General features: G+C 46.4%; 1 protein-coding gene across 1 annotated transcript in view; it reads right to left on the bottom strand.

Moving 5' to 3' along the window:
• MX2 (MX dynamin like GTPase 2) overlaps positions 1-21444 on the bottom strand; it is a gene marked incomplete at its 5' end in the record, with an annotated part of 32625 nt that extends 11181 nt beyond the window's left edge. The window contains 8 exon segments of the mRNA NM_001078652.1: positions 3390-3468; positions 10476-10674; positions 12872-13010; positions 14360-14514; positions 17931-18062; positions 19848-20040; positions 20825-21142; positions 21247-21444. Of these exon segments, the coding sequence (NP_001072120.1) occupies positions 3390-3468; positions 10476-10674; positions 12872-13010; positions 14360-14514; positions 17931-18062; positions 19848-20040; positions 20825-21073 (1146 nt within the window).
• Positions 21445-21712: the final 268 nt, after the last annotated feature.

Genomic DNA, 21712 nt, shown 5'->3' with positions numbered 1-21712 from the left:
CAAAAGTCCAAAGCAGTCCGTGTTGCTGATGACAATTTAACAAAGTGGAGGAGGGTTGTTTTGGGGTTGAGCATCATTCCAAGTGCTTTACATCTTAGTGAAGCCCAGCGCTGTGGTACAAAGCACATGACTTCGTTGCCTGTTTTTCACAAGAGAGGAAAAGGCTCAGAGAGACAAACTGTTTGATATCATCACTGAGGTGGTAAGCAGCAGACTTCACTTCACAGCTGCTCACACCTTTATAGCCCGAGCAGGTAAAAACTGCAGGTAAAGATATCTGAGTGAAGGACTTTAGCGTAGTCAGCCAGGCAGAATGAGCTATTGGGATTTAGAGGAAGTTTGTGGAGTAGCGTACCAAGAAGTTGATAAGGTCTCATCCTCTCTCTCTTTGGACAGTTTGTATCTGTAGGCAGAAATGTATTAATCTTTTTCCTGATATTTCAAATGATCACCATTGTGTCTTGATATAAATTTCAAAGATTAATTGAAAATAGTACAAAACTGAAATTCAAAATTTAAAGTGCAATATTTAAATGTTGAGAACTGTTATGAAAAAAATTATCAAAATATAACATCTTTTTTAAAGAAAGGTGCTTTTCTCAATTAGATAGGAGATATAGCTTTTAGACGGGCTTCCCCAGTGGTGCTAGTGGTAAAGAAACTGCTTGCCAATGCAGGAGACAGACGTAAGAAATGTGAGTTAGATCCCTGGGTTGGGAAGATCCCCTGGAGGAGGGCACAGCAACCCACTCCAGTATTCTTACCTGGAGAATCCCATGGAGAGAAGAACCTGCTAGGCTACAAGTTCATAGGGTTGCCAAGAGTCGGACACGACTGAAGTGATTTAGTATTAGCAGCATAGTTTTTAGACAGGGTTATATCTTTTAGAATTCTCTGCTGCAAACTGAAGGGATTTCACCAGAATCAGTACTTCTCCAAGTATGTTTCCAAAGATCACCTGAGAAAAACAAATTCATGGGCCCCACCCCAGACCTACTGACTCAGAAGCTCAGCCAGGGCCCAGGAATATGAATTAAAAAAATTTTTCTAGGTAACATTTTTCCCTAACTGTGTGTTAGGCAAAAATTCTCCAGGCAGAAGAGCAATTCTCCATTTCTTACGTCTGTCTCCTGCATTGGCAAGCACGTTCTTTACCACAAGCACCAAACACAGTTTGAGAAATGCTGCCCCTCTACAAACAAATATTTTGAGTATGCATTTTTTGGTTCAAAAGAATGCATTGTTTCCATGCAACATGCAATTTAGCACGGACTGGGATCCAGCCCCTAGGTTCCACCTCTGTTCTCAAGGTTCATCTTCTCATGTACAATGGTTCAGGCAAGCATGACAAATATTCCATTTATCATTTGGCTTTCCCTCTATTGTTCTGAGTGATTTCCATTATTCTATCTTCCAGATCACTTGTTTATCCTTCTTCATTATTCATTCTGCTATTTATTGTCTTTAGATCAGCTTTCATCTTGGCAAATGAATTTTATTTTTTGCTCCTCTTTATAGTTTTTAGTTCCTTTTTTACAGTAACCTGCATTTCTATGCATAGCCTTTCTTAATTCCTCCAGTATTTTCATTCTCTCCCTTTTGAACTCGGCATCCATCAGACTAAAGAAGTCTGTTTCATTGTTCTTTCAGGGGCATTCTCTTGGCCTTTTAATTGAGAGTTGCTCTTCTGCATCTTCATTTTACTTGTATTTCTCTTACTCAGAGAGTTTAGGAGAAATGATTATCTACTGTGGTCTCAGAGGGCTATTTTGATGTGAAAGGTCCTTGAGTAGCTTGCGTGGGTTTAATATTTTTAATAGGAGGACTATTTTCAGTATGGACACCTGCCACTTCTTTCCACTATTTCTGGCCATTATCCTCTTGATTTGTTGTTCTTCACTCTATAAGTTGTGTCCGACTCTTTGCAACTGCCCAGACTGCAGCATGCCAGGCCTCCCTGTTCTCCACTATCTCCCGGAGTTTGCTCAAACTCATGTCCATTGAGTCAGTGATGGTATCCAACCATCTCATCCTCTGTCTCCCCCTTCTCTTCTTGCCCTCAATCTTTTCCAGCACCAGGGTCTTTTCCAATGAGTCGGTTCTTCACATCAGGCGGCCAAAGTATTGGAGCTTCAGCTTCAGCCTCAGTCCTTCCAATGAATATTCAGGTTTGATTTCCTTTAGGATTGACTGATTTGCTCTCCTTGCTGTCCAATGGACTCTCAAGAGTCTTCTCCAGCACCACAATTTGAAAGTATCAATTCTTTGGTGCTCAGCCTTCTTTATGGTCCAATTCTCAAGTCATCCTCTTGATGGGGGTGTGCAGATGCAGTGGCTGGTGCCCAGTCCTGGAGTCCACAGTGGTGATGGTGATGGCTATAAATATTCTATTTCTCAATAAGCACTAAGCCAGAGTCCCCCTTCAATGACATCACGAGAACTTTGTCTGTGGTTTTCTTATTTTGAGAATCACTGAAAACTGAACATTTATTTCCTAAAAAGTTTGAAGCTAGGAAAATGTTTTATATTTATATCTTTAATTTATTGTTTAAAGACTTGTTGAGGTGAACCACTTTTAAAGTCTTTATTGAATTTGTTACAAGATTGCTTCTGTATTATGCTTTGGATTTTTGGCCTCGAAGCACTTGGGACCTTAGTTCCCTGACCAGGGATCCAACCTGCACCCCTGCATTGGAAGGTGCAGTGTTCCATCAGGAAGTCTCAAAGGAAAGTGATTTTTATACTGTGAATTGTTAGAAATGAGTCTCTCAGTTGTATCCGACTCTTTGCGACCCCATGGACTGTAGCCTACTGGGCTCCTCCGTCCATGGGATTTTCCAGGCAAGAATACTGGAGTGGGTTGCCATTTCAAACTATTAAAAATTTGCCAACTCGATATTCACTCTTTTTTACACTGTTAACCTGGTGTTAGCATTTTCCTTCTCTTTTTGCTTGCCCCAAATTGACAGATTCAACTCTTTATTTCAACACTATGCAGTTATTGCTTTTCTGTTTCAGAAGCTCTTTTGTGAGCCTCTGACCAGGAGTGATTTGGTTTTCAAAATGTTCTTATTTATCTACTGGTTTGGACATTTCACTGGAGTGTCCTAGTCAACCATGACTAAGAAAGTGACCTGGACTGGCTGTCATTTTCTTTTTTAAGATTTGTCTTTTGATGTGGATAATTTTTAAAGTCTTTATTGAATTTGTTACAATACTGCTTCTCTTTTATGTTTTGGCTTACTAGCCATAAGGCATGTGGGATCTTAGCTAGAGACTGAACCTGTATCGCCTGCATTGGAAGGTTAAGTCTTAACCACTGGACCACCAGGGAAGTACCCAAGGCTGTCATTTTTTTTAGTAGCTTGCAGCTTAAACTACTGACTCACATTGATGTGCCAAATGAGCTCGGTGGTAAGTCTTTCTGCCAGAAGAGGCACCGTGGCCTTTCCTTCATCCAGAAGAACTCTGAAACAAGACGGAGCACACATGAATTTGAGAAGGGCCCATAGGCTTACTTTCCAGTACTGCACCTTATAAGTGGGTAGATGAGCTCAGTTCCTTGGAGTGACACACACCATCAGAAGAGCCAGGTGGTACATGAGGACAGTTGATAATTAAGGAGCAAGATCATACCTGGGCAAGTCTAGTACTAGAGAGGTTACTTTTTTTGCTTTTTGTGTCCCAATAAACTCAGGTGGTAAGTCATTTTTTCAGGAAAAGCAGAACAATACAATTTCATAGTGGTTAAGTGACTTGCCCAAAGTAGTATTTTATTTCTTATAGCAAATATTGATCCCTGATTAGATGTATCAGTCTTGATAAAGAAGAAGAAGGCTAGAGACATCATATTTCTGATTTAAACTATATTGCAAAGCTACTATAATTAAAGCAGTATGGTGCTAGAACAAAGACAGATATAGTCCAGCATTCTTGTCTGGAAAATTCCATGGACAGAGGAGCCTGGCAGACTACAGTCCATGAGGTTGCAAAGAGTCGGACATGACTTAGTGACTAAACAGCAACAGCATAGACCTATGGGACAGAATCGCAAGCCCAGAAATAAATCCATGCATATACAGTTAACTGATTTTTGCAAAAGTGCCAAGAATACACAATAGGAAAAGGATAACCTCTTCAACAAATGGTGTTGGGAAAATTAGATATCCATAGCAAAATGGAGCCTCTTCTTACGCTAGACACAAAAGTCAACTGAAAATTGATTAAAGGCTTTAATGTAAAACCCCAAACTGTAAAACTTCTGGAAGAAAACCTGGGGGAACATCTTCATCATATGGATCTTGGCAATGATTTCATGAATATGACACTAAAAGCACGGGCAACAAAAGCAAAGATAGACTAGCAGGATGATGCCAAACCAAAACCTTCAGCACTGCAAGCAAGCCATCGACGAAGGAAAAGGCAGCCTACAAAATGGGAGAGAACATTTGCAAAACCATGCACCTGAAAAGGGGTTAATTTTCAAAATATGCACAGAACTCCACAATTCAATAGCAAATAAACCCTAATAACCCAATGTAAACATGGGCTAAAAGACTCAAATAGAGATTTCCTCAAAGAAAACATAAAAATGGCCAAAAGGCACATGGAAAGATGATCAGCATCACTAATTATCTGGGAAATGCAAATCAAAGCCACAATTTAATATCACATCATATCAGTTAGGATGATATTTTTTTTAAAAAAAGAAAGACAAGTGTTGGCAAGGATGTGGAGAAACTGAAACACTAGTATACTGTTGATGGGAACTCAAAATGATGCAGCCTCTATGGAAAGCAGTAATGAAGTACTGTAAAAAATTAAAAATGGCCCTAGCAATCCCACTTCTGGGCATTTACTCAAAAGAATTGAAATCAAGATCTCACAGATTTATTAGGGCCCCTCTGTTCACTGTAGCACCGTTCACAAGAGCCAAGATGTGGAAACAACCTCAATGTTCATGGAAAGATAAATGGATTAAAAATTGTAGATACATGCAAAAGGATATAATTCAGCATTTCACAAGAAGGAAATTTTGCAGTATGTGACAACATGAATTAACCTTGAAAATGTTATGCTAAGTGAAATTTGTCACAGAAAGACAAATACTACATGATTCCATTTATGTGCTCTATCTAAAACAGTCAGACTCAGGCAATCGGAGAGTGGAATGGTGGTTGCCAGGTGTTGTGGGGAGGAGGAAATGAAGAGTGCTAATCAAAGGGCAAAAAGTTTCTGTTACGAAAGATAAACACATTCTAGAGAGCTGCCGAACAATATCGTGCCTGTAGTTAACAATACCACATTGTGCACTTAAATATTTGTTAGGAGGGTGAACCTCATGTTAAATGTTCTTTCCATAATAAAATTAAATTTAAAAAATGTTTACATGGTCCATACTAAGTGCCTACTCCATTCTAAGGGCTTTACAAATATTTAATCATTGAACAACCAGTTTTAGAGAGCAAAAGGCAAAGGCACAGGAAAGTTAAGCAGCTTGCCCAGAGTCACAGACCAGGTGGTCTGGCTGCAAGGTGTTCACCTTTAACATAAATTCACGAAGCACCCAGTAGGATCATTTTTTCCAGTGCTACTGTGAGCATCTTTGCTGCAAAAGAGCTGAGTCCCAGCACGTGGGCACACAAGGATTGAAGCACAGATGTTCAGTAACAAGCACTTCAGCACACTTTTTCATCCAAGCCTTAACTTTCCCAAAGACCTTGAACAGTGGCTTTCAAAGTGTGGTCCCAGGACCAGCAACATTGACCTCAACTGGGAAACTGTTGTGCTTGTGCTTGGTCACTGCCATGTGACTCTTTGAGACACTTTGGATTGTAGCTTGCCAGGCTCCCGGGTCCATGGGATTTCTAGGCAAGAATACTGGAGTAGGTTGCCATTTTTTCTCCTCCAGGGGACCTCGCTGACCCAGGGATCAAACTCAAGTCTCTCAAGTCTTCGGCATTGCAGGTGGATCCTGTACCTGCTGAGCCACCAGGAAAGTCTGGGAACTTGTTAGAAAGTCTGGGGGCCTACCTTAGAACTCAGAAACTCTGGGATGGCACAGCTAGCTGAATTTTAACAAACTCTCCCACAAACTGGTCCTTGAAAGAAAAACTATGACAAATCTAGACAGCATATTAAAAAGCAGAGACATCACTTTGCCAACAAAATCTGTAAAGTCAAAGCTGTTGTTTTTCCAGTTGTCATGTAAGGATGTAAGAGCTGGACCATAAGGAAGACTGAGCACTGAAGAATTGGTGCTTTCAAATGGTGATGCTGGAGAAGACTCTTGAGAGTCCCTTGGACAGCAAGGAGATCAAACTAGTCAATCCTAAAGGAAACCAAACTTGAATACTCATTGGAAGGACTGATGTTGACGCTGAAGCTCCAATACTTTGGCCACCTGATATGAACAGCTGACTCACTGGAAAAGACCCTAATGGTGGGAAAGATTGAAGGCAGAAGGAGAAGGCGATGACAGAGGATGAGATTGTTGGATGGCATCACCGACTCAATGGACATGAGTTTAAGCAAACTCTGGGAGATAGTGAAGGACAGGGAAGACTGGCATGCTATAATCCACAGGCTTACATAGAGTTGGACACAACTGAGTGACTGAACAACAGTAACCCACAAATTCTGTTGCTCGCTCAAGGTTGAAAACGACGTGTGTGATTGTTACGGAATCTTCTCTTTGCTTGGAGGCAGTCTTCTCTGCTGTAACCCTCAATACTTCTGAAACCCTTCCGTTTCTTTCATTCAGGGCCGGAGCAGAGAGAAAGAAGGAACCAAGGTGATATTTATGGTGTACTAGCCAGAACATCTGCATGTTATTTAATCCTAAACCTAATCCCATGAAGCAGTAGCAGGACTCTCTGAGCAGATGAAAAAGCAGAAGCTCAGAGGGTTTGAGCCATCTCCTAAAGGCATAGAATAAGTAGTAAACCAGGTCTGCAAAAATTCACCAATTTCCCACAGTCTCTCCTTAAAGTAGGAGTGACCACTATATCTTATTACCCTCTCCCCCATGGTTCAGGAACAGCAAGTTCCTAAATAAAAGGAAAGGAAAAAAGTATCCAGTTCAATGGAAAAAAATCCCAATGTCTTTCAAGATATTGTGGGACTCAAAAGAGAGAGCAAGGGAAAACATTTTGGGAAACCAAAGTGTGCTATGCCCTAGGACAGCGGTCCCCAACCGTTTTGGCACAAGGGACTGGTTTCCTGAAAGGCAATTTTTCCACAGAGGGGAATGGTTTTGGGATGATTCTCATAAGGATCTTGAAACCGAGATCCTTCACATCTGCAGTTGACAGTAGAGTTTGTGCATCTATGAAAACCTAACGCTGCTGTTGATCTGACAGGAGATGGAGTTTAGGTGGTAACGTAAGCAAGGGGGAGCAGTTGTAAATACAGATGAAGCTTCACTCGCTTGCCCATCAGTCACCTTCTGCTATGTGGCCCAGTTCCTAAGAGGCCACAGACCTGCAATGGTCCATGGCCTGGGGGTTGGGGACCCTTGCCCTATGAAATACTCGACTTCAATTTTTAATCAATGTCATCATCAGAATTCGAGAAAAAATGATTCAAGTAAGCCAATGCATTTAATACCAAACTAATGAAAACAGTTGGTTATGCTAACTGTGAATGCCGACATTTTAGGAATCAGCGAATTGAAATGGACTGGAGTGGGTGAATTTAACTCAGATGACCATTATATCTATTATCGTGGGAAAGAATCCCTTAGAAGAAATGGAGTAGCCATTGTAGTAAACAAAAGAGTCTGAAGAGCAGTACTCGGATGTGATCTCAAAAACGACAGAATGATCTCTGTTCGTTTCCAAGGCAAACCATTCAATATCACAGTAATCCAACCAGTAATGTTGAAGAAGCTGAAATTGAATGGTTCTATGAAGATCAACAAGACCCTCTAGAACTAACACCCAAAAGAGATGTCCTTTTCATTATAAGGGACTGGAATGCAAAAGTAGGAAGTCAAGAAACATCTGGAGTAACAGGCAAATTTGGTCGTGGAGTACAGAATGAAGCAGGACAAAGGGTAATAGAGTTTTGCCAAGAGAACACACACAAGGGCAAACACCCCTTTCAACAACACAAGAGAAGACTCTACACATGGACATCACCAGATGGTAAACACTGAAATCAGATTGATTATATTCTTTGGAACCAAAGATGGAGAAGCTCTATACAATCAGCAAAAACAAGACCAGGAGATGACTGTGACTCAGATCATGAACTCCTTATTGCCAAATTCAGACTTAAATTGAAGAAAGTAGGGAAAACCACTAGACCATTCAGGTATGACCTAAATCAAATCCCTTACAATTATACAGTGGAAGTGAGAAATAGACTCAAGGGACTAGATCTGACAGAGTGCCTGAAGAACTATGGATGGAGGTTCGTGACAACAAACACGGATCAAGACCATCCCCAAGAAAAAGAAATGCAAAAAAGCAAAATGGCTGTCTGAGGAGGCCTTACAAATAGCTGTGAAAAAGAAGAGAAGCAAAAAGCAAAGGAGAAAAGGAAAGTTATACCCATTTGAATTCAGAGTTCCAAAGAATAGCAAGGAGAGAAAAGAAAGCCTTCCTCAGTGATCTGTGCAAAGAAATAGAGGAAAACAATAGAATGGGAAAGACTAGAGATCTCTTCAAGAAAATTAGAGATACCAAGGGAACATTTCATGCAAAGATGGGCTCGATAAAGGACAGAAACGGTATCAACCTAACAGAAGCAGAAGATATTAAGAGGAGGCGGCAAGAATACACGGAATAACTGCACAAAAAAGATCTTCATGACCCAGATAATCATGATGGTGTGATCACTAACCTAGAGCCAGACATCTTAGAATGTAAAGTCAAGTGGGCCTTAGGAAACATCAGTACAAACAAACTTAGTGGAGGTGATGGAATTCCAGTTGAGCTATTTCAAATTCTAAAAGATGAGGCTGTGAAAGTGCTGCACTCAATATGCCAGCAAATTTGGAAGACTCAGCAGTGGCCACAGGACTGGAAATATCAGTTTTCATTCCACCTGCAAAGAAAGGCAATGCCAAAGAAAGTCTCAAACTACCGCACAATTGCACTCATCTCACATGCTAGTAAAGTAATGCTCAAAATTCACCAAGCCAGGCTTCAACAGTATGTGAACCGTGAACTTGCAGATGTTCAAGCTGGTTTTAGAAAAGGCAGAGGAACAGGAGATCAAATTGCCAAGAACAAGAGATCATTGAAAAAGCAAGAGAGTTCCAGAAAAACATCTATTTCTGCTTTATTGACTATGCCAAAGCCTTTGACTGTGTGGATCACAATAAACTGTGGAAAATTCTGAAGGAGATGGGAATACCAGACCACCTGACCTGCCTCTTGAGAAATCTGTATGCAGGTCAGGAAGCAACAGTTAGAACTGGACATGGAACAACAGACTGGTTCCAAATAGGAAAAGGAGTATGTCAAGGCTGTATATTGTCACCCTGCTTATTTAACTTAAATGCAGAGTACATCATGAGAAATGCTGGGCTGTATGAAGCACAGGCTGGAATCAAGATTGCAGGGAGAAATATAAATAACCTTAGATAATGCAGATGACACCACCGTTATGGCAGAAAGCAAAGAAGAGCTAAAGAGTCTCTTGATGAAAGTGAAAGAGGAGAGTGAAGAAATTGGCTTAATGTTCAACATTCAGAAAACTAAAATCATGGCATCCAGTCTCATCACTCCATGGCTAATAGATGGGGAAACAGTGGAAACAGTGACTGACTTTATTTTTGGGGGCTCCGAAATCACTGCAGATGGTGACTGCAGCCGTGAAATTAAAAGACGTTTGCTCCTTGGAAGAAAAGTTATGACCAACCTAGACAGCATAATAAAAAGCAGAGACAATACTTTGCTGACAAAGATCCATCTAGTCAAAGCTATGGTTTTTCCAGTAGGTCATGTATAGTTGTGAGAGTTGGACTATAAAGAAAGCTGAGTGCCAAAGAACTGATGCTTTTGAACTGTGGTGTTGGAGAAGACTCTTGAGAGTCCCTTGGACATCAAGGAGATCCAACCAGTCCATCCTAAAGGAGATCAGTCCTGAATGTTCATTGGAGGGACTGATGTTGAAGCTGAAACTCCAATACTTTGGCCACCTGATGTGAAGAGCTAACTCATTTGAAAAGACCCTGATGCTGGGAAAGATTGAAGGCAGAAGGAGAAGGGGTTGACAGAGGATGAGATGGTTGGATGGCATCACTGACTCAATGGACATGAGTTTGAGTAAACTCCAGGAGTTATTGATGGACAGGGAGGCCTGGCGTGCTGCAGTCCATGGGATCACAAAGAGTCGGCCATGACTGAGAGACTGAACTGAACTGATGTTAACTGTATAATTATTAAATATGGTGATCATCTTGGCCAATTCTGGTAGGCAGGGCTGGTTTCCATGGAGTCCAAGGCTGTCATAAAGAGTCTTACCTGAAATACGGATGCGTCTGAAAGAACATTACTTCTTTCCTGGTTGCCTCTGCCAAGCTCAGCTTGTTGGTGATATCCTGCTGGCCCCGGCACTTCACGATCATATACCCCTTCTTGAGATGATAGGTGAGGTTCTGCATGACCTTCAGGACGCCTTTCTCGGTGCCCTTGTCCACCAGGTCTGGTTTGGTCAGGATCCCTGTGAGATAATTAGAGGAGGGCAATGGAAAGGTCAATTTTATCTTCAAATATATTGAACACTGCCTAGGCTACGGGGTCTTTTTTGGCCAAGCCCAGCAGAGTATCATTTTCCCGTTGTATATTCTTACCACTTTGGTCCCAAATCAGCTAACTCTACAGACACGAATTTATTTCTGGGCTTGCTATTCTGTGACGCAGATCTATATGCCTGTCTTTTTGCTAGCACCATACTGTTTTAATCACAGTCACTTTGTAATATACTTGACACCAGGAATTATGATGCCTCCAACTTTCTTCTTCTTTATCAAGACTGTTATGACCAAGAGCCTTTTCTGCCCAGTGCCTCTCAGCTCATTCTGTCATTCCATTGTAATTCCTCTTATTTGTATTTTTATTTGCTCATCCAGTCACTCAACTCATTGACTGCCTTGTGTAATTTATTTAACAAATGTCTCTCGGGTGCCCGCTGAGTCCCCGACACTAAGGCCGCGTGCATCATCAGAACCAACTCACTCCGTCACCATGTCTCCAAAAGCACATCATTCCCTACTGTACGGAGGGTCTGTGACTCTCTAGGGTCTCCTGTCACAGACTCACTCTGCCCCTATAGCGGTACCTCCTTTGAGATCCTCCCTGCCTTCCTCTCCCACTCTCCTGCCCTTACTCCTGTCGCTCACACTGGACTGAAGGCTTTGAATTCCAAGTGACTGTGTTCTTGATGGATGCTGGGTTTGCTTCCACCTTTTGGCTGCTGTGTACTTGAGTGTATATTCCATTTCTTTTTTAAGCTTAGCATACTTTTCTCTATTTCTATACTTAACCTTGAATGCATGGGAAATTTGCACAATGTTATAAGGCTGTTTGGAATATACTAAGACCTTTTTGTGTATACTGTATGTGTATAGTACTTAACTGAATTTACCACAATAATACTTAATATTTAGTGAAAGCTTACAGATTATCAGAGTTTGTGGCTAATGAATGCTGGAGTGGGTAGCCATTCCCTTCTTCAGGGAATCTTCCCCACCGAGGGATCAAACCCATGTCTCTTGTGTCTTCTGCACTGGCAGGCAGATTTTTTTTTTTAATTTATTTTTTTTGCCACTGAGCCACCTGGGAAGCCCCATGAGAAGAACAGAAAACTACTAGTAAGAAGTATTACTTAATTTCTATAAAGATATTGATATCCAAGTAGATCTATCTACTTAACAGATGAAACTATCTTCTGTGGTCATTAATGAGACATCCCTAATGACTTACGATTGCATAATAGTGGATGACCCCAAACCTGAGTTTTTTCTCTGGTTCAGTGTGTTCTAGACGCCTGTAGAAGTCAGCAGGTAACAGGGTACAAGTCTAGTCTGGCATATAATAACACATTAAACTCAAGTTGTATTCCCCTACTGTTATCTTTATCCTTACTGGAAACCTGGGTATTTGTTGGAAAAAAAAGTGGAAAAGGCAGTAATATACTGGGTATCCATTTAATCAAAGAAAATGACTGGCACACTTTCAGGAAGGTAAATTCGATGGGTAAGTGAAGTGATTGGAGAGAAGTGATATTAAGTAATAAAATTAGAGTTTTTAAAATAGCAGCTCTCATTTGCCCCAGGATATGTGGCCAGTAAGTTGTAAAGCAAGGATTGAAACCCAGGCAATCTGTGCTCTTAAACCAAATCCCCTATAATGCCTTCTGTGGGGGACATTTTTAATAAAGGAATTTAAGAGAACCCATCTCCCCAAGGAAGAGTTCTACTTGAATATAAACTCTGTAGACACCTGTGCTCCAGTGTAAACCTGGAAGTGTATTCCCTGAATGTTCATACATGCCCTGGTGAGATCTTTTCCTGGACTTGCACAGTTGATGGGCCAGTCTTTTCCTCCTTTCTGGACCATTGTGGGAGACAAAATAAGGCATCTCTCTCCCCCTATCCAAAATAGGTTGAGAATGCAAATAAGGGACAATAGGAAGGAGGCAAAGAGCCTCCAGATATTGGCCATACATCCAGCCCTGACCATGAGTGAGGGTGGCCCGTCTGCTGTGTGCAGCTGCACCCTGAGCCCACGGAGTTTCCCTGGGAACAGAGCTCGTATTTGATGCAGGATGTGGGCGCCTCTAACAGGGCTGTTACATCCAGGACCTTCTAAATATCTGAGGGGTCTCCCCCGGCTTCCTGTCGGTGCTTTCTTCTTACCTATGGTCCTGTCTCCATCGGGGTCCACCTCCTGGGCCATGCTCAGCGCCTCCGTGGTGGCGATGTCCACATTGCAGGGGACTACCACCAAGTTGATGGTCTCCTGCCTCTGGATGTACGTTTTGATGAGTGCCTTGATCTGATGCCAGGGAGTCACAAAGGAAGAGCACATCTCTGGTCACCCAAGAGCACAGCTGGTCATCCCAGAGCACCATCCAGTTTTCACACTTCTGAGCTTTGGATTAGCCTATGCCCTTCCTCTAGAATGTCTGACCAGCTGCCCTCACTGAGCTTTCTGTTGATGTCCTGCTTATCCTCCAGAGCTCATCACTGGTATTTCTTCTTTCCCAAAGGCTCCCTGATTCCCGTGGTCAGATGAGACCCCTCTTTCCTCGACAGATCTTCCCTGGGATGCTTCTGAGCTGACGGCAGGAGGAAGAGGCATGCTCTAACCCCAGGTAAGCATTTTTGTCATGCCCTGGGAAATTCCACACATTTGCTGAGTGAAGCAGGGAAAGAAGTGTGGAATGAGTCCTTTAACTCAGGAAGGGGAATGACCTCATTACAAGGCTCCCAGAGACAGAGAATGGTGATCTGGATGTTGAGGAAAAAAGAGTAATCAAGTGCCTAAGACAATGGGGCCAGCAGAGACCCATCCAAGAGGGACTGCCATGGTCTTAGTTGGGCTGTAACTGGGTTCCCAACACTGGCAGTGCCCCGCCCCCTCCTCAGAAAAGGCAAGAGGGCAGCTGTGACTTCAGTCTCAGGGGAAGAGGGTTTCATCTTCTCCCTCTCCTCTGTCCCGTCCCTTTACACCCTGGACAACAACCCTGATTCTGAGACCATCCTTGCCTCCTTGGCCTCCATGTGAGCTGTCTCAGCAAGGCTTGACAAGGCTGGTCTCAGGGTGGACCCAGCCAGAGATCAGGTGTGATTCCGGCATCCCTGTGATGACTGTTCTCAGGCAACCTCAAGTGGGAAGGTCTTTGGTAAAGAAGCCCCAGGCTCAGCAGTTGTTGGTTTGTATCAGTCAGAGCTGCTCTGCGGTTCTCATGCCTCCACTGTACCAGCCTTCTTGTCCCCAGCGAGAGATCACAATCTGTGTCCTGATTGACTTACGTGGTATTATTTTAAAAACTTGCGGCTAAAATCGGCAGATCCCATGTAAAACTCCAATGTCTGGCTTCTTTTAAATATTAGGATAGTGGTAACACTGGGTCCATATTCCCACAGGACAGCATTGGGCAGGGTGTGCATTATACACTTCCAGGCCTACGGAGTCAGCTTTGCCTATTTCCATGACTGCCGGGCTCTTGTCAGAACCCAAGTGTGAGGCCCCAGCCCTAGACTTTCCTCTGCAGTCTCCTCCCCACCTACTCAGAGTACAGGCTGGGAAGGTGCACCAGAGCCCTGGGGGCTGCCGGCAGAGACCTCAGAAGTGCCCCCTGCTGAGTGTGGGGCCCACTCCCAAGTTGCAGAGAGGCTCACCTGCAGTCCGATGTCTTGTGGCTGGTTTTCCACAGCCACCCTGGTGATGCCGGGAAGGTCAATGAGGGTCAGATCTGGGACCTCAGGGGAGGTGACCTCCAGATTAATGAGCTCATGGCTGATGCCAACTCCATTCCCAGCTATGATGTTCTGGGCTGTGGAAACCAAGACAGGAGAAAACCTGAGTCCAGATGAAGAACCCAACCAGGAAAAAGCAGTGGAATCTGTGGGCAGATTTATGTGCCTCATCTATTTATGTGTCTCACCTGTATCAGGGGACAGTCCTAGGGTGAGAAACAGGGAGGCAGTTTAAGCACAGCCCTGATGAATTGCCTAATTCTTTAGGAATTAGGAAGTGGGAGAATGATGGCAACCAGGCTACTTTGTAAACATTTCCTGCTTCAGCTATCAGTCCCAGTCACTACTTAAGCTATGATTTTGTAACTCTGTATTGAAGTGAAACATACATACAGGAAAGCACCCCTTGTCTTAAGCCTGTGGCTTGGTGAGTTTCACAGGCGGGACCCATTGGTGTCACAGAAACACATATCTAGAAACAGAACATGGTCAGCCCCCCTACCCTGCTAAAGCCCCTCTCTCCCTGTGGATCACTAGCCCTTGCGTAAAGCAGCGCTTATCTTAAGCTTTACCAGCATCTACTCTTTTACCCATTTTTGTACTTATACTTGGCTGAGCTAAGTGAATTTGCTGATAGATAACCACTTTTGACCTACAAGAAGAGCATGTTCCTGTGGTCCCACCTAATTAAAAAAGGAATCGAAAACTATGTCTTCTCTAGGTGTCACGCATGTGCGCCTGTGTGCTAAGTCACTCAGTCATGTCTGACTCTTTGCGACCCCATAGACTGTACGTTGCAAGGCTCCTCTATCTGTGAGATTCTCCAGGCAAGACTACTGGAGTGGGTTGCCATGCCCTCCTCCAGGGGATCTTACCGACCCAGGGATCAAACCAGAGTCTCCTGTGGCTCCTGCATTGCAGGTGGATTCTTCATCGCTGAGCCCCTTGGGGAAGCCCTCTCTTGGTCCCGCTTCCTCACCTCAACATTTCATTTGTGTGAATACCTTATACTGGTGCTTGTGGCTGAGGGCTGTTCCTTTTCATTGCCATTCTGTGTCTTGATCCAGTCTGTGGGGTGTTGGAGGTTGGGGCTGGGGGGTGGGGGATGGGTAATCATAGTTGCTTGCTTGCTAAGTCACTCAGTCATGTCTGACTCTTTGCGATTCTATGGACTGGAGCCTGCCAGGCTCCTCTGTCCATGGGATTTTCCAAGCAAGAGTGCTGGAGCGGGTTGCTGTGCTCTCCTCCAGAGGATCATCCCGCCCCAGGAACTGAATCTATTATGTCTCCTGCATTGGCAGGCAGATTCTTTTACCACCAGCACCATCTGGGAATCACAATAGTGCTGCTATAGAGATTCTAGAAGCTGACTTTGGGTGCACATTTTGGCTGGGGTATACTTGGGATAAAGAAGGCTGAGCGGCAAAGAATTGATGCTTTTGAACTGTGGTGTTGGAGAAGACTCTCAAGAGTCGCTTGGAGACTGCAAGGAGATCCAACCAGTCCATCCTAAAGGAGATCAGTTCTGGGTGGTCATTGGAAGGACTGATGTTGAAGCTGAAACTGAAATCCTTTGGCCACCTGATGTGAAGAGCTGACTCATTTGAAAAGACCCTGATGCTGGGAAAGATTGAGGGCAGGAGGAGAAGGGGACGACAGAGGATGAGATGGTTGGATGGCATCACCGACTCAATGGACATGAGTTTGGGTAAACTCTGGGAGTTGGTGATGGACAAGGAGGTCTGGCGTGCTGCAGTTCATGGGGTCACAAAGAGTCGGAAATGACTGAGGGACTGAACTGAAGTGATACTCAGGATTAGAGTTTTGAGGTGTCGTGGGGTGTGCACACAGCCTTAGTGGATATAGTGTCAATTTTTCAAAGTAGTTGCACCAACTTATACTCCTACCTGCAGTGGACCAGAGTGCCAAGATGCTATAGATGCTTTAGAGATGCTGTTGTAAAGATGCTCATTACTCATCCTTACACAGAACATTCACCTAAGTTCACAGAACATGCCCTCCCAGATCTGCCCACAGAGCTCACAGCTAGAGAGAGACTGGGCAGATCTCAGCCACACTGAAGAATGTGCTGGGCACATGTGGACAGGACAGGCGTAATAAGCATGGCAGTGCAGAGCTTTTATCATTTGAAGCTAGGAAACTTGCCAGGTGAAGATCTCAGGAAGTTCCTGTTTTGGGGGTGGATCTAGAATTGAGGCAGCACCTTGCAATTTGGGGAGCGATCCTTCTGGTGAGCTAGCTGGAGACATGGGGTTCTCAGGGAGCTGAGCCCAAGAAGTCATGTGAAAACCCCAGCCTCAGATGCAAAGTTTGTTGCTCAGTGAGGCATAAGTCAATGGCAATCCACTCCAGTACTCTTGCCTGGAATATCCCATGGGCAGAGAAGCCTGGTAAGCTGCAGTCCGTGGGGTCGCTAAGAGTCGTACACGACTGAGCGACTTCATTTTCACTTTTCACTTTGATGCATTGGAGATGGAAATGGCAACCCACTCCAGTGTCCTTGCCTGGAGAATCCCAGGGATGGGGGAGCCTGGTGGGCTGCCCTCTATGAGGTCGCACAGAGTCAGACACGACTGAAGAGACTTAGCAGCAGCAGCAGCAGAGACATAAGTCCATCTCCCTAGAACGGAAGCTATGGCCACAGAGTTTCCTGTTATGATCAGAGTGAATTTTTGCCTGTCTGGCTGAGCCCAGCTTGAGTGCAGGAAGGGGAAGATGCCTTGGGGAGGCGTGGGCAGGCTCAGGGACCTTGGAGGCAGGGCTGCTAGGGGATGACCTCCAGGGTCCCCTCTGGGTGGGTATGGAAGTGGATTCCAGGAGCATGTGTGCGTGCTACTTCAGTCATGTCTGACTCTTTGTGACCTTATGGACTGTAGCCCACCAGGTTCCCCTGTTCATGGGATTCTCCAGGCAAGAATACTAGAGTGGGTTACCATGCCCTCTTCCAGGGGATCTTCCCCCACCCAGGGATCAAACCTGTGTCTCTTATGTCTCCTGCATTGGCAGGCAGGTTCTTACCACTAGCGCCACCTGGGAAGACATTCTAGGAGCAACTGAGCCTTCTCATTCAGTGGTTACCTCAGGCTGATCTCAAGAGTTGGATGTGCTTCTAGGAGTGATGGGTGGGTGGGGTTGGCTTTGGGGGAAACCTCACGGCTTGGGGACAGGAATGCAGCCATAGGCAACCAGATACTTGAGGTTAGAGCAGCCCCTTGGGACACACGTCCCAAGCGCTGACCAGGGTAGCTGCAGCAGGGGTGCTGCCTGGGACACTTCCCAGAGGAGAGGCAGGTAAACTGACCATCATGAAAGGGTAGGGTTATATGAGGGACATGTGCGAGGCAGAGGGCCGGCACGTGGGAAAGCCTTGAAAGAAGAGATGGTGCTCGCTGTGGAGCTGGAGAGGCCTGAGTGACCGCTGATGACCCCAGCGGGGGAAGGAGCCGACTTGCAGATGCCCGCAGGGCCCTACCTCTGCGAATCTCCCGCTCCACCTCGGAGGGGTTGTGCAGCTGCTGCGTTACGTTGCGGTAGGTGATCTTCCCCGTCCATTCACACTCCCGCTTTGTCAGTTTCAGCACCAATGGACACCGGGTGATGATTCCTGAGAGAGAGTTTCCCAAACAGCCTCTAAGTTTCCCTTAAAAAGAAGCATTCACAGGTGCCCTTTTCTTTTCCCTTCTGACTGCACCACAAGGCATATAGAATCTTGGTTCCCTGACCAGGGATCGAATCCTCATCTCTTCAATTGGGAGCATGGAGTTCTAACCACTGGACCACCAGGGAAGCCCCACCCTTGGCTCTTATCCTTCCCAGTGTCCCCAGAGGCCTTGTCTGAAATCTGTATCCCTCTCTAGGGAGGACTCAGTTAGGACTAATTACCCCTGGCCCTAGAAAGGCCTCGGGCACAGTCCAGGTGGCAGCCAAGGGTCAGGACAGGGGTAGGAGTGGGAGGGAAGCAGTGAGATCTACCCGACCCCATCCAGCCCTCCCAGCCCCTCGCACTCGGGCATGGCGGGAGCCCAAAGCACTGTCCTGTAAGGGGCTCCTGCCTGTCCCACAAGACTGCCACGGCCACACTGGCCTCCAGACGCTTTGCTCTGTTGCTTTTCTCCTGGAAATGCTGAACCCAGGGCGGAGAGGAGGAGCCACTGGTCCCTCCTCTGACTCCATCACACACCAGAGTTGGGCTGATGGGGATCTCACAGGAGACCCTGGAGTAAAGGACCGGCTGCCCATGCTTGGGAGGACACACAGGCCGGGGCGCCTGGTCTGGGTGGTTGTTGAGGGCTGTGCAGGGTCCATGAAGCCCCCATACCCTCCTCTGTGCCCAGGAGGCAGCCCTGGCTCCCCGGGTTCCTGTTGTTTATGACGGATGGGCAGTGCTGGAAGAAGATGAGAATGAGAGAGGGAATCAGGACAGGGGAAACTACCCAATTTAGGGTGCCAGGTCCATCCTTTTTTCTCCTTTATAATTATTTTCATTGTCAGAATTTATGACAGCTTTTTAATTCTGTGCTTGAATGCGTGCATGCTAAGTCACTTCAGTCATGTCTGGCTCTTTGTGACTCCATGGACTGTAGCCGGCCAGGCTCCTCTGTCCGTGGGATTCTCTAGGCAAGAGTACTGGGGTGGGTTGCCATGCCCTCCTCCCGGGGATCTTCCCAACTCAGCGAGTGGACCCAGGTCTCCTGCACTGCAGGCAGATTCTTTACCAGCTGAGCCAACAGGGAGGCCCAGACGATCATAGCAGTAGTAGTATTAGTTAGTTCTGTCCGACGCTGAGACCCCACGGACTGTAGCCTGCCAGTTTCCTCTGTCCATGGGATTCTCCAGGCAAGAATACTGGAGTGGGTTGCCATGCTTAATTCTACACACGCTTAAATTTTCTTCTTTTTTTTGAGAGGAAACAGGAACTTCCTTGGTGGTCCAGTGGTTAAGACTCTGCACTCCCAATGCAGGGGGTGCAGGTTCGACCCCTTGTTGAGAAGCTGAAAGTCCACGTGCCTTGAGACATGACCAAAACACATTTCTCTTTTAAATTGAAACATTGTGTCTTATCACACCATGATCCTGGCTGGTAGCTTCTCGAATTTGAGAAAATTCTTCAAAAAGACTTTACATGTTACCGGAAACTGAAAAATTAACATAGAAATGTTTCTAGAGTCTTAGAAGACTAGAAAGAAACCAACTGATACAAAGCCCAGCAATGACTGTTGACACGTGAAAGAGGACTCAGAACCTAGGGGCAGCAGGAACATCCAGGCCCACACCCACTACCACCCCCTGCCCACATCACCGGTCCAGGGGGGCTTCTCGTGACCTCTCTTGAGCCTACTGGTCCTGGGATGCTCTGTGGCTTGCAGGAGGCTGCTCCAGCAGTACTTACCGCTGCCCCTGGGGAGGGCGACCCCCGACAGAGCCTCCAGCACGGAGCTCTTGCCTGAGCTCTGGTCCCCAATGACGGCAATGGCGGGCAAGGCCAGGTCCTGCTCCACGCCCAGGGCCCGCAGGGAGTCGATGAGGTCAATGCAGGGCCGCACCTTCTCCTCGTACTTTCTGTACAGGTTGTTTTCGGGCCCCTGGAGAAGACAGACAGACTCACAGTCTTGGTCTCTGATGGACTCCCACCGCTTTCTGGAATTTGCGGCTGAATTGATGGATCTGCTCATGCTGGGTTAGAGACAGGAGGGGCCAGAGGTGCAGGCGGGTGTGCCAGAGGCAAGGCCCCCGCGCTTGCTCCTGCAGAGGCTTGGCTTCCACTGCTGTGGGCTGGAGGAGGAGGTGCCCGTGTGAGTTGGGAGATGGTCCTGTGGGGGCAGGCGCTTCCAATTGGAGGGAAGGGAGAAGCCCACCCCGGGCCTGCAGGGCCCGGGGTGGGGGATGGCTGGCAGTGATGACTGTGGCAGTCATAGCTGGAGGGAAAGCTCCCAGGCAGGAGACCCCAGCAGAGAGAACGGAGGCCCCAGATCCATGTCCAGGAAGGTCACTGCTGCCCCAGAGACTGCCTGCCCCTGGGGCTTGTTGGAAGTGACCCAGCTGTGCTATGGGGACTGGACTAGACTGGCAGGTTTTATTCCCCACTCCCCCCCACCCTTCCACCTTCTTTCAGATGGTAAAGAATCTGCCTGCAATGCAGCAGACCCAGGTTCCATCCCTGGGTCATAAAGATCCTCTAGGGTGGAAATGGCAACCCACCCCAGTACTCTTGCCTGGAGAATCCCATGGGCAGAGGAGCCTTGCGGGCTGCGGTCCATGGGGTCACAAAGAGTCGGACACGACTGAGTGACTAACACACACACTTCTCTCCACACACACCCCAACCCACCCATGCACCCTTCCTGACCCACCCTCTTCTCACCTTACCTTTGACCTCTGTTGGCCCCCGTCTGCTTCTGGCTGCTGAGGGTCCAAATTCAGCTGATTGAAGTTGTTGGGAAGGAAGTCCGGGTTGCTCTCTCCCATCTGCCAGGGTGGGGGACTCATTGTCTGCCCCAGTGCTGGGCCCGGTAGCCCTGGTGGCTGCTGATGGAAGTTCATGTCTTCCTTTGGGTGGTGCTGAGTAGAGGTTGGAGCATGCCTCCTGAACTTCAAAGGCCTGTAGGACATCGACACGACTGTCTGCTTGGAGAGCTGGGGTGTGCGGTCTCTGGGGCTCAGCGCCTCTGGTCTTCTTGGCTAGCTCTGCGAAGACACAAGATGGGAATGTGGCCCAGAGGTCCCCCAGCGGACCTTCCTGGGGGCTGTATTTCTTCCAGCTCTGCCTCGCCCAGTCCCTTACAACCCACCTGCCGCTCACCGATGCAGGGGAGACCAGCAGCCCAGCTCAGGCCTGTCTGCAGGAGGGGCTGATGGCAGCAAACAGGCACAGAAAACAAAAGGGGTGTTGGTGGGCCCCTGGGGCCTGGGGACAAGCGGACTCCACGCTTCCACGGGAGCGTCTCAAGGGTCTGCCGTCACTTCTGCTGGCCTCCGCGTCGTCACCTACAGCTTAGGATGAAGAGGAAGCAGTAAGGCGTGGAGAGATGACAGGGAGCCCCTCCAGGGTTCCTTGGTTGCCAATCTCTGCCCCGCCGTCACTGTTTCTCACCCAGGCTGGGTCAGGCTGCTGGAGATTCTGGGAGAAAAGGTTGCTGGGGTTTCTTACATCTCCGTGGGACCTATAACCAGGTGGTCTTCCTCCTAGAGACAGCTGGCCTCACTCAGCACCACTCTGAGATGCTCATTTCACAGCAACCTGTGATGCTGTTTCCA

Source organism: Ovis aries, chromosome 1 (assembly GCF_016772045.2).
Source record: "Ovis aries strain OAR_USU_Benz2616 breed Rambouillet chromosome 1, ARS-UI_Ramb_v3.0, whole genome shotgun sequence".
In the NCBI taxonomy this organism is placed as follows: Eukaryota; Metazoa; Chordata; class Mammalia; order Artiodactyla; family Bovidae; genus Ovis; species Ovis aries.
This window is presented reverse-complemented; position numbering and strand designations above follow the sequence as displayed.